Source organism: Camelus ferus, chromosome 4 (genome assembly GCF_009834535.1).
Source record: "Camelus ferus isolate YT-003-E chromosome 4, BCGSAC_Cfer_1.0, whole genome shotgun sequence".
Lineage (NCBI taxonomy): Eukaryota > Metazoa > Chordata > Mammalia > Artiodactyla > Camelidae > Camelus > Camelus ferus.
This window is the reverse complement of record NC_045699.1, coordinates 3,279,916-3,292,945: the sequence shown is the minus strand read 5'-3', so window position 1 is coordinate 3,292,945 and position 13,030 is coordinate 3,279,916. Positions and strand designations below refer to the sequence as shown.

Sequence of the window (13,030 nt, the reverse complement as noted above, 5' to 3'; positions counted from 1 at the left end):
TTTTCTATTGCTGCATAACAAGCCATCCCTTTAACTATCATTTGTTTGGTTCACAAGTTAGCAATTGGGTTAGGACTCATTGGGGACTGCTCATCTCTGCTTTGTGTAGTGTCATGGGAGTGGCCCAGCGGGGGCTGGCGGGTCCACTTGTAAGATGGCCTGCTCACCCAGAGCCTGTCCATTTGTTTCCTCACAGCATGGCAACTAGGTTTCAGGAGCAGGAAGCAGATAACTCCCAGTTTCTTAAGGCCTGGCCCAGAGACTGGCTCAGTTATTTCCACTATATTCAACAGGTTAAAATAGACACTAAGCCCACCCAGACTCAAAGTGAGGGCACACAGATACCTCTCAGTGGGAAGAGTGTCCAATTTGTGGCCATGTTTAAGTCTGTTACACCCTCTATCTCTAGATCGGATAAGTGACATCAGGTAGCCTTGTGCATCCCCAGTTCCTACTCCCAGATACAACCACCTTCAATTTTACGTTTCCTGTGATAATTTATCTCTGAATTTCTACCCAACATGTTGATGCTATGATTTCTTGGTTTTTCCGTTTTAGACATTAAATTTAGACATTGGACGTTTAAAAATAATCAGAGCTATCTTCCCTACCTTTTTTCTCTGGACACATCTGTCTGGAAGCTCTCTGTCCTGTTGTGATCTGGGCTGTCTGGACAGATGATAAAAATGAAGTGAGCAGGGTGGCAACTTCAGGGATGTGAACATTAAAACGTTCCAAGTACTTCTAGTTAATGAGCTAAAGATAGCCTACTAAACATATATGTTCAAGTGAGTTAAGTTGTTGAATGGAAAGTTACCCTTCTGGGCAAGGACATGAAATCCCCTACTCTAATCCCCTTAGAGTGTTCCTAAACTGTAAGTGACTTGAATGAATGCTGCACAGACTATCAAAATGTCTTATTTAAACTTATCAAGGGATGGTTTATACACATTCTCAGGCAGATCGTTTTGTTTTGTTTTTTTCTGTCCTCTATTGAATACACTTAAGTGGTTACACACAGAATTACTCCAACTTGTCAAGGGCTAAAATTTCCGTTACAGTCTGGTGCCAATACCTGAGGTCTACTGTCCTCTGCACAGCCTTTTTATTTTTAACCAGCAGATCCAGAAGGTGCTGGGCAGACCCACAGCAGTGATAATAAATACATAAGTAAGCAAGCAAAGAAATAAGCAAAAAAAATTGTTTTCAGTACAGAAAGCATTAAAATACAATAATCCTAAAGCTAGTTGTCAGGTATTTCCTTCCTTTTTATTATTTATTATTATTTCTCCATACGGCCGTTTACCATAACTTCTGCAGTAAAATCCATGAGACCTCTGGAGGTGGAATTTAAGGACAAAGGAGAGGCTTCCATGTGCACCACTGACCACCATTCAGCTCCTCTCAAACAGTTCTCTGGCCTCTGCATTTCCCTGAGAAACAGGAGAGTCTCTTCAGATAGGTCAGGGATTTTAGTGCACAGCAGAGTTATCCGAGATGCGTGTTAAAATGCAGATTTCTGTGACTCACCTCCAGGGTCTCAGCAGGCCTAGCCCGCGCACCAGGACTCCTAATTTTTGCATACACCAGAATGGTTTGGTGCAGGTCTCCACTACAGTAAAAAAAAAAAAAAACATAGACCCAGTGCCCAGGGCTGCTTTCCTTAACGGTCACCTAGGAAAGAAGCCTTGCAACTGCGCACTCACGGCCCCATCGTGTAATTACTGAGGCCACTGTCGCTGGATTTGGTGTACGCGTGGTGAAATGTCCTGTGTTCAGAGAGGTGAACACCGACAAAGGGCCGTGTGAACAACGCCCAGTCAGGACGCACAACATCAGCTTCCTGTCGGTGCCTCACCCAGTCAGTCCCCACCCCCGAGGCCCCGAACAGCCATGTCCATGACCGTCGCACTAGCTGCGTGAAGGGCGCGGCTTGCGGCCACCACTCGGCGGCAGCCGTTCAGCGGAGTAGCAAACTCGCCTTGCCGTGCACACCGCAGTGCCGGGTCGGGTGGGCATGACCGGCGCCCCACGCGGCCAATCGGCGCCCGGCTTGTTGATGGGTGTCAGGCGGCGCGCCCTGATTGGTCGGTACAGACCGGCCCCTTCCTCCTAGCTCCACGCTTTCAGGGCGTTGCATCACCTCTGGACACCTCTGGTGTAGCTGCGGCTCCTTTCGGGGTGCTCCAGCCTGGAGGCCCCTCAGGTACGCCCCGTCCAGCCCGCGGGGCCCCTCGGGTCACTCTGTCCTGCCCGCACGGCCGCTTCAGGTCACCTCGTCCTGCCCACGGGCCCCGCTGGTACTCCCCTTTCTGCCCGAGGGGACCCATGGTCCTCTCGGATACACAAGATTTTTTGTTTCCCATGAGCTGTGGGTTAACTGTGTGCATATCGGCTTCTTAGGAGTATATTAGGAGGCGGTCTAAGTTGGGCGAAAGAACTCAGAACCAGGTACCAATCCTGATCTGACTCTCGGGGGGGCCGAGGGTTTCAACCTGAAGTTCCTCAGCTTCAGCCTTTCAGCCTGAGATACTGGTAACACTTAAACCGTTGGGTGGTTGTGAGAATTTGGTGGATCGAGCTGGCTGGAGACGTGCAGAAGGTGGACGAAATTACTTGGAAGTCTAGGCATTTCTAAGAACAAATCAAGTCTTAGGCTCCCATGAAGGAGCATTTATTGCTGGTTGTCTGGGATTAGAGGGAAGTAAGCACAGCGTCCTCCGTCCTCGGTTCTCACACAGTCTAATAATACAATATTCCAAGCGCACAGAGGAGGAAGATAGTTCTTCAGTGGGATTTGGAGGTTGGAGAAGGCTTCTCAGGAACTGCAGTGGGTTTGGGACCTTGAAGATGAATAGGAACTGGAGGGGGGGGAGGTTCAAGGGACCATAGTATAAAGTATAGAAGGATTTTAAAGTGTGTATGATTCAGGAGGTGGGGAGTTGCTGTAGTCACTGCAGCTGAGGGTGTGTGGGAGGAAAGATGTGATTTCCAACCTTATGAATTTATGACTTCTTTCTGAAAGTGGTGTTTGAAATGAGTCCAGAAGACGAGTTTTTTTATTAGGTGGGACAATATTACTTCTAGCGTTCAGGTTTTGCGGAGAGCTCAGAAAGTATGAATCTAGAGGAAAAGCAATTGATTTAGAGATTTCTAGTAATATGATGAACTTTAAAAAAAATAAATATCATTAAAGTGGTGGACAGTACATCCTCTTCATAAGTGATTAAAGAGTGAATTATAGGGAAGAGAAGGCAACTAAGTGTAGATTGCACCCTAAATGTTTTTGGAAAGATGAAATAGTGACTGAGCAAGGGCAACAGAGTAGAATTTGTGGACAAAGAAGTAATAATAGTTTACATCAATGACGTGATCGTTGCAGGCTGCGATAGCCATTATTTCACTTAACATTAAATTAGCATTGTGAGTGTTTACAGCCTTTATTTTACTGATGAAAGGATTGAGGCTTAAAGGTGGAGTAACTTTTCCTATAGCTCACATACTAAGTGGTGGCACCGAAACTGTCAAATTCCAAAGCCAGTGTCTTAACCATTATCCTTGCCAAGAAGAGCCCATGGAGTGGGATAGATTGGAAAGGCAGGTAGGAGGAGTATCACTGATGGAAACTAAGGATGCTAACAAACAAATGTTTTTGAGCACTTAACGTGTGTAAGCACACACTGGAGGTTAGATAGTAAGATACTTTTGCCAGCAACAAGTTTAAAGTTGAATTGGAGAATGTGTGGGACATGGAAAGCAAATAAAGTGCAATGTATAGGAGAGGAACAGATTCAGGGAAGGGGGATATTAGTTTTGAAAAGGGGGGACTGGTGGAAGTCCCATAGAGAAGAGTACCTTTAAGCTAAGCAGTGCTAGAGTATGTGGAGAAAGGGCCTGATTCGAGAAAGCTGTGTGGCAGTAAAGCAGTTTTGTTTTCTCAGCAGTGTCCAAGGGTGTGATGTAGCTGGAGCTTGGGTTTTGTAAAAGGTCAAGAGTAGTAACTGGGGGTAAGATTATGGTGGCCCTGAGGGCCCCACTGAAAAGTTTGTATAGAAACCATTGGGAGTGAGGAGCCTTTCTTTTAGTGGGGAGAGTAATTAGGTTTTACTCATTTATTTATTATTTTCAGAGGAGATACTGAGAATCAAACCTAGGACCTTGTGTATACTAAGCATGCACTCTACCGCTTGAGCTGTACCCTCCCCCCTTTTTTTTTATTATTATTAAATACAGAAATGATACTTTTCCAGTAGGAAGGTGGTGTTTAGGCTATATAGTATTTATTTTTCTCTTTATTTTTAAAATTTTTTATGATAAAGTTAATATATACTCAAAAAAAATCAAAGCAGATTAATATGAAGTAACAAACAAAAATCTGTTCTTTAATGCCTTCCTCATCCAGTCCTACTCTGGTGGTAGCCGTGGTTAAGTTTGGTGGGTAGCCTTCTAAATTCAAATGCAGAATTACTTAAATAGACTTAGTATATGTATGTGTGTATATATATAATATATATCTTTAAAATGATATTATAATATCCATAGTATAAATTGCTGTAAATGTCACTTGCTCTTTTCTTTTTCAGTATGTGTAATATGTATATTTATAGGTTATGATTTACTATTTTTAATGCCTGCACAGTATTGATGCACCATAATTTATTTTAGTCTGTTATCTATTCAAGGATATTTAAGTTGTTTTCAGATATTTGTCTATAGAAACGCTTCAGTTAATATCTTTGTCCATAATTAATACATCTGTGGGGTATATGTTAATAGGATATAAGTAGTCTGTGAAAAGGCTGCAGATGGACCCACATCTTGGGTAAAATTTGACTTAATACAACGGGTTATGAAGACCTGGGAATGAAGGAAAGGAAACAGAGAGATAGGCTTAGAAGTCAGACCCACGTGACTTGGTGATCAGTTGGATGTGGGGATCATCCAGTAGTATTAAGAGTGACTCAGAAATGTCAGGGAATGGGAAGGAATAGTGGAACTGCTAGTGGGATTAAAAATGGGAGCAGGTGCAGCAAGGAAGATCATGAGATTTATTTTAAACAAAAATGTTTTTTGGATGCTTTTACAAAATCTGTTGAGGTAAACACAAGTGAAGGTCAAGGAGGGTGTCTCAAATTGCTGAACAAGAAGTTGAGGCTGAAGAGGTCTGAAGGAGTCATGGAGTGGGGAGGAGTTGTAGAGGCCTTGGATTGTGGTTAAAGGGAAGAGATTACTTCCCTGAATGTGACCTGGTAAGGTTACTCTCCCTCCTCTTTCTGCTCTTCCTTCCCCCAAAAGCCCCGTGGTTGCTGGATGCTGTTGTGCAGGTACAGCTCTCCAGTGGATGTGAGGGGCCAGAGCAATCCTGTGATTTATGCATGGGGGCTGTTTCTTTTTAGCAGCCTCCATAGCCCGGTCACTGATACATGGCTCTTCCTGGACTAGTCCGTACCATTGCATTGCGTCTTTGTGTTTGGCATAGTAATGCAGCGATTCTGAATCTTTTGGGGAGTAGATGCTCTCCAGAAAATTTTATACAAGTTTAAAGCCGTCTTTACAGAAAGCTTAAATTTCATTTTCTCAAAAAGAAAAAAATTCAGGTAGATATTCCTAAATAATGATCAGAAAATTTCAAGAGACTGACTTGAATTTTGATGTGCATGCTAATCCCCTGGGACCTTGTTAAATAGCAGGTTCTGACGCCTCAAAACAAAGTGGGGCTGGCGAGTCTACTCTGATCAGCTCCCATAGACGCTGGCAATCATAGGACCAGCTTTGACAAGCATTAGAAGTGACAGAAATAAATGTGTTAATATCTAAAATCTATTAGTCTTCAAATATAATCCCTTGTGTTTCAGTTGGCCTCTAATAAAGTAGTCACTGAACCAGTGGGACTCCTATTATATCAGTAAATGCACAGACTAACACCCCTCTCTGTCCTTGAAAGGCTGGAGGTTGTAACAAGAGCTGAAGATCCAAAATCCCTTTCAACTACTACTTAATAACATTTAATGGCACACTCATTTAACTGAGTTGAGTTAAATGACCCATCTGTTCTTTTCTTAATTTTTTCCTATATAAAAGTCAAAGGTACTCTCACATCTCAAAAATAAATGAAAAGAGGGAAAAAGGAGAGACACAGCTTGTAACAAACTTAAAAAAAATTTTTTTTTTTGATGGCATGGGTTAATTACTGTGCTTAGACTTAAGTGTTTTCAGAAATTGGTTGAGGCATGTAAGTCTCTTTGGTCCTAGAGTCAGTTATCCCAGACTGTGTTACAGTTCTTGAATTCTTAAGGTTTTCCATCCTCTCTCTTGTTTTCTCATTATTAGCAATCCTGTCCCCTTCTAATCTGATATTGGCTTGGAAGTCTAGTTACCAACGGTCTTAGAATTATAAAACAAGAAGAAATGGGCTTTGAGGAGGAGTGGGCTTGAGGCTGCTCACTAGAGAGTTAAGCCCCGATTGATCAAGTGTTTTTGCATGCAATTATTAACTCTCAAAAAGACACTTTTAAGACTTCTCTCACTAGGTACTAAATCAGAGAGGAATAGGGTTTATTCTTTATAAAAATCACCAATAAACAATAAAAATGATAAAGTGGAAAATTAGAATGAGCTAGGAATTATTTGAATGTGATTCTTATCTTTTTAGCCTTAAAAATGTTTTAGATTTTACCTGTTTTCCTCAAAAAGAGTAGATTATTGCAGTAGAAGTGCTATTTGTCTTGTGAATGTAGGTAAGAATTTTTACCTACGTTGAGATTTATTTTTAGATTATTAATGAATCATTCGAATTACCAAGATTTTCTTCTTTTAAGAAGCATTTTATATACAATTACCTAATGTTGTATTACAGTTGAAAAATAAGTAAAGTGTGAATTGGACAAAATTTTTAAAATAGTTTTAAAGGTACCATGTATTCCTACCTCGCACCATATACAAAAATAACTCAAGATGGATCAATGATCTAAATGTAAAAGCAGAAACTTCACAACCTTGTAGGTAGTGGTTTCTTAGACATGACACCAAAGGTTCAAGTAACAAAACAAATAAATAAACTGGACTTCACCAAAATTAAAAGTGTTGGTGCTTCAGACAGTTTAGCACAAAGAAAATTAAAAAAACAATGCACGGACTAGGAAAAATTGTTTGCAACTCCTCAAACTGATAAGGGACTTGTATCTAGAATAGAAAAAGAACTCTTACAACTCAATAATATGATGACATCCCAATTAAACAACGGGCAAAGGATGAATAGAAATTTCTCCAAAGAAGGCCCATAAGCTCAACATTACTAATCATTAGGGAAATACAAATCAAGACCACAGTGAAATACCACTTTATACCCACTAGGATTTCCTGTAATTCAAAGATGGACAATGAGGATGTAGAGAAACTGGAATCCTCATTCACTGCTGGGAGAATGTAAAGTAATGCAACAGCTTTGGAAAACATTTTGGCAGTTTATCAAAAAGTTAAACAGAGTTACCATATTATCTAGCAGGTATTTACCTAAGAGAGCTGAAAACATATGTCCACATAAAAACTTATACATGAATATTCCTAGCAGCACTGTCCAAAAGTGGAAGCAATTAGAAGATCCATGAACTGATGAATGGTTAAACAAAAAGTGGCCTATCCAAAAAATGAAATATTATTCAGCCATAAAAAAAGCAATGAAGTATGCGTCCAACATAAATGAACCTTGAAGTAAAGAAGTCAGACACAATAGGCTTATATGCATAATTCCATTTATATGAAATGTCCAGAATAGAAAAATCTGGAGAGGCAGAAAGCGATTTAATGGTTGCTGGGGGCTTGGGGAGAGAGGGAAAGAGTGACTGCTAATATGCACTGGTTTGGGAGGGCAGGAGAGGGAGTGGTGATGAAAATGTTTTGGAATTTGAGAGTGGTTGTGATTGTACAACCTTGTAACTATACCTAAAAAAAAATAAATAAAATTTAATTTTACACTTTAAGAAGATGAACTTTATGCTGTGTGAACTTTACCTCAAAAAACCTGTAATTTTTTTTTAAACACCATGTAGTATCATGGGTAGTGACAGGTGTATTCACTTTAACGTATGGTACTGTTTTCCCTAGACCTCTCCTTTGAGAATAATAAATTTGATTTCTCTTGCAGTAACAAAATGGTTCAACAAGTGCCAGAAAACATCGATTTTCCTGCTGAAGAAGAGAAAATCTTGCAGTTTTGGTCCGAATATAATTGTTTTCAAGAATGCTTAAAGCAATCAAAACATAAGCCAACGTATGTGAATTTCTTTGTTAAAAGTAGAGTCTTTAAAAATAATCATTTCCTACTCTAAGTTTCATTATGACAAACTCTTTATTCATCCTTGTGTTCCTAGAGTCCCCTACCTCTCTATGTAGTGTGTGTTCTCAGTAGTAGGTACATGTTGAATGAATGAGTTCTTCATTATTAGGGTAGATTCAGTTTCTTTAAGAGGTCTTCTGAATAGAATTTATATATCATCACCCTCTTCCTTTCTGCTTTTCTCCTCACCACCCTCATTTAAGCATTTAGACTAGTAATGTAGTAGCCTCATATTGGAGTACTTCCTGTCTCTAGTCTTCATTCACCTAAGGAACAGTTCTTTCTTTAATTACTTTTCCTTCATGTGTCTCCTATGCTCAAAAACTTTTTAATAGGCATTTGTTGGACTGTTTCATAGATTCAATAATTCAGGATCAGGGTAAATAACTTCCCTTATTTCATGGAGTTAATAAATGAAGAATGGATGGTCCAATGCAGTTCTCTCCAGCTCCATCATAATTAGCTTTTTTTTAAGGCAGGGACTCCAGCAAATCTTACCAGTTAGTTGTGAATTTCCTAGTCTCATGGCTTTTCTTCTCCCTGAAGACTTCTGTTACAGGGGCTGTGTATAGAAAAATGCTGTCCTAAATTTTTGCTGTTTTAAAATAACATATTTTTATTACCTCTGTTAGATTTACCTTCTATGATGGGCCTCCTTTTGCAACTGGACTGCCTCACTATGGGCATATACTTGCAGGGACAATTAAAGATATAGTTACAAGATACGCTCACCAGAGTGGGTTTCACGTTGACAGAAGATTTGGATGGGATTGTCATGGTTTACCTGTGGTATGTTCAAGTCACCAGCCTTAGAATGTTCTGATTCTTTATAAGCATTAGATTTTGTTATATAATATATTCAAGTATGAATTTTTACTATAATCAGACTTTCTTAGCTTTATTTCTATAATACTATTTACAGTTCATTTTCTCTGAGAACTAATTTTTTAAAATCTGTTTTATTTTCTGGAGTTGTTGAATTGGATTTGTTTCATAGGGTAGGGATGTTAACAATCTTACTGCAAATTTTCAGGAATATGAAATTGATAAGACACTGGGAATCAGAGGACCAGAGGATGTAGCCAAATTGGGGATTGCAGAGTATAACAGCCAGTGCCGAGCAATTGTGATGCGATATTCTGCTGAGTGGAAGGTATGTTGGATGTTTAAGTAGAACGAACAGAAATTCTAGTTTTTAAATGGGAGTTGAAATGTTTCATGGTCCTTTGTGTTTTTTATGGCATGAAACCAGAAATGGGACATAAAAGAGCTTGATCATCCTCTTTAAAGGAGTGTTCAGCTTCTACCTTCAACTCCAGGACTTAAAATGTTAGCTTAAACTGAACACTTTCTTGTCTGATTTCTATGTGCTTGATCAGTCTTCCATATTTAATCTCCTGTGCACCCACAGGATATGACTGGAATCATGCTGTTCTTGCAAATCGATCAACTTGAATATTGCATTTAAAAAATTCAGATGTTAAAAGCAATTCACATTTGGACCCACTGTTTATTAATTTGACTTTGACCTTGTTTACTGCTTCTCTTAGCAATAGAGCTCCCACAGCTGGTACCTTTAATCAACTGTCAAGTGCTGCCAGGGCTCTTGTCCTCTCTTATTCTGCTGGGCTTACGAACAAAGGTCCACAACTCCCCCTTTCTTTCCTGGCTCTCAGATTAATATATCTGTACAACTTAACATGTCTGGCTTTTATTTTTTCCCATCTTCACTATCTTACCACTGTGACTGTCAAACCTGCTATTCTTCAAAATTCCGTATTCTGCCAAAGTATCAATCTTCTAGACTTTAGACTTTAATCCTCATAATCAAATTAAATGTCAAATCCTATCAAGCCTTTCTTCTTAGATCGCTTCTCTAGTAATTCATTCTGCAACCTAGCCTCTCACCCACCACTGTCTGATTCCCTGTAACAGTCTCCTAGCTGGTCTCTTGCTCTTGTTCTTGCCACTTGGCCTGCCGAGTCATTTCTCTCACAAGACTGTTTGTTGTGCTCTTTCCTGCTCAAAACTTGTCTTCATTATTTAATAAAATCAGATTTAATCAACCTAAAATTCGAAGCTCCTCAATTTTCTGCTAACCTAACTTTCTTTAATCTACCTTTTCTTGCCTAGTCACCAGTAGGGGAAAATCCTATTGATTATAATATGCATGTGAGCCTTTTTTTGTTTTTTAAATTGCAAAAATATGGAAGAGCCTCTATACCCATCACCCACTTCTCAAAAGCTAACACCTTTAATAATGATAGTATAATTATCAAAAGTAGGAAATTGACACTGATCAACATTATACACCTTATTCAGATTAACCAGTTGTCCTACTAGTTTTTATTTCTGGTGTAAGATCCAATTTAGGAGCACAGATTGCATTTAGTTGTCATACCTCCTAAGTCTCCTTCAATCTGGAACATTCCCTCAGGCTTTATCTTTTATGACCTTGTCACTTTTATTGATTGATTGGTTGATTGGTTGGTTGGTTGACTCAGATTCTGGGGATTGAACCCGGGACCTCGTACATGCTAAGCATGCCCTCTCCCACTGAGCTATGTCCCTCCCCCATGACATTGTCACTTTTAAAGAATACAGACTAATTATTTTGTAGGAAGTCCCTCAATGTCTGATGTTTCCTCATGATTCAGTTTAGGTTATACATTTTTGGCAAGAATGCTTAGAAGTAACATTGTGCCCTTCTCAGTCTATCATATCAAAAGTCCTGTGAAGCTGATATGTGTCATTGGTGATGTTAACTTTGTTCACTAAGGTGATTCTGTCAGGTTTCAGCATTGTAAAGTGTCAGTATTTCCTTTGTAATTGCTGAGTATCCTGTTTCTTATACTGTGACTCATTAATTTTAGCAACCATTGATGATTCTTGCCAGCAAACAGTAGACCTGTGGTTTTTGCTAAGTGGTAGTTTTGGTAGACTTTTATAAAGGAATAGTAATATGTGTAAATGACATTATCTACATATGGGATGAATGCCAAGAAAACTGGTTCTTAACCTTATATAATGTGTTGTTTACAATATAGATTTACTTGAACCATTGATCTGTTTTTCCAAAATCATCATATACAGTGATAACACAAGTAAAACAAAGTGCTGTACAGTAACAAATACCATTGTCTAATAACTCTTAATTTTCATTTTTTTAAAGTCTACTATTACCAGACTTGGTCGATGGATTGACTTTGACAATGACTACAAAACTCTGTATCCACAATTCATGGAATCCGTATGGTAGGTTTGATTTGAAATTGTAAATATAAAGACTGTTTTGTTACTGCTTAGTAGATAGGTGCTCTGGCATGAAATCAGCTTGGTTTCAGGTCCGTAATTATTTGCCTGAAATCTTTGGGGACAGAAGTTAGGAAGATACGGAGATTTCCCATATACCCTATGCCTCCATACGTGCGGTGTCCTCCATTATCGACTTCGCCTACCAAAATGATACATTTGTTGCAATTCATGAACCTATGTTGACAGATCATGATCACCCAAAGTCCACAGATTAGGATTCATTCTTGAACACTCCGTGGATTTGGACAAATGTGTAATGACATGTATTCATAATTCTATTATCATACAGAGTATTTGCATTGCCCTAAAAATCCACTGTGCTCCACCTATTCATCTCTTCCACCCCTAGATTTATTTTTGAATTCAGTCAATTTTGGATTCTAGAAAGGTAATAGGTTATCCATATGTCCTGTAGTATATAATGCCCCTAGCAGAATAAGGAGCAACCTGTTACCAAATTCATTAGTATTTCTATATCAGAACATGTTATTCACACTAACTGAAATAAATAAAGAACATAAATGTCCTGATGTTAGTCAAAGCCTTTTTTGTCAAATTAATTGGTACCAAATTTTAGGAAAATTAGGTCTCAGAAGTGAATGAGTTTGTTTGTTTTAAGGAGTTAAGTCTAAGAGATTGTATACTTGAATTTTTTACTGAGAGAAGTTGTCTATGCAGTCACTGTTTCGTAACAGTTTCAAAATGGATTTTGCTTCCTTTTACTCTTATAAGACAGCTGTTGAAGTGCCAGTCTTGATAGGTGATTTAACTTGAGCCTTCTGCAGTAGTGTGCGAATCACTGCATATCAGTAATGGGCAAACCATTATTATGGCTGCAAAATGCCCAGTGTGCATAACTCAGGCCTTGAGGAAGTCTTACCTTTTATTAAATTATGCATAATCACAGGTGAGTTGCAAAGCCCTTTTGTAGGATGCATTTTTTTTTTGCACTGCACTATAGGCACTCATGCCTCTTACTGCCTTTCTGTCTACCTGGTCTCATTTTTGTTGCGCATGCTTGGCATATGTCATTTGCCTTTGAGGAGCTTGGGGCAGTTCTCAGACTCTCTGAGTCTGACATGCCCTTGTGGGCGCATCTTCAGACCCACATACCCAAGAGTGGGATCTGATCAAATTATCCAGCATGGCAGCAACTTTGGACGGGGGGTTCCCCATTTTATTGAGTAGCTGGAGTCCTCATGATTAAGTATCTAAAAAGCAGGAGAGGGGAGGGTGTAGCTCAGTGGTAGAATTCCTGTTTAGCATGCATGAAGTCCTGGGATCAATTCCCAGTACCTCCATTAAAAAATAAACCTAAGTACCTCCCCAACCCCCCCCCCAAAATTATAAAAAATAAAAAGCAGTGTTTATGTTAAACAT

The 13,030-nt window shown here is 39.3% G+C and overlaps 1 protein-coding gene and 1 non-coding gene across 3 annotated transcripts in view; both read left to right on the top strand.

The window, feature by feature from the left end:
- The first annotated feature begins 2,080 nt into the window (after positions 1–2,080).
- The window catches only part of IARS1 (isoleucyl-tRNA synthetase 1), a 66,220-nt gene continuing 55,270 nt past the window's right edge, over positions 2,081–13,030 (top strand). The window contains exons 1-5 of one of the 2 annotated variants that reach the window (XM_032477403.1): positions 2,081–2,206; positions 8,144–8,269; positions 8,968–9,124; positions 9,369–9,488; positions 11,508–11,590. In XM_032477403.1, the coding sequence (XP_032333294.1) occupies positions 8,151–8,269; positions 8,968–9,124; positions 9,369–9,488; positions 11,508–11,590 (479 nt within the window). In that variant the 5' untranslated portion in view covers positions 2,081–2,206; positions 8,144–8,150. The remainder of the gene's footprint in view (positions 2,207–8,143; positions 8,270–8,967; positions 9,125–9,368; positions 9,489–11,507; positions 11,591–13,030) is intronic. The other variant, XM_014567955.2, reaches the window with a different exon arrangement.
- LOC116663407 lies at positions 5,295–5,427 on the top strand. The gene has a single exon (XR_004319659.1). It is a non-coding gene; the product is annotated as a small nucleolar RNA SNORA84 (small nucleolar RNA).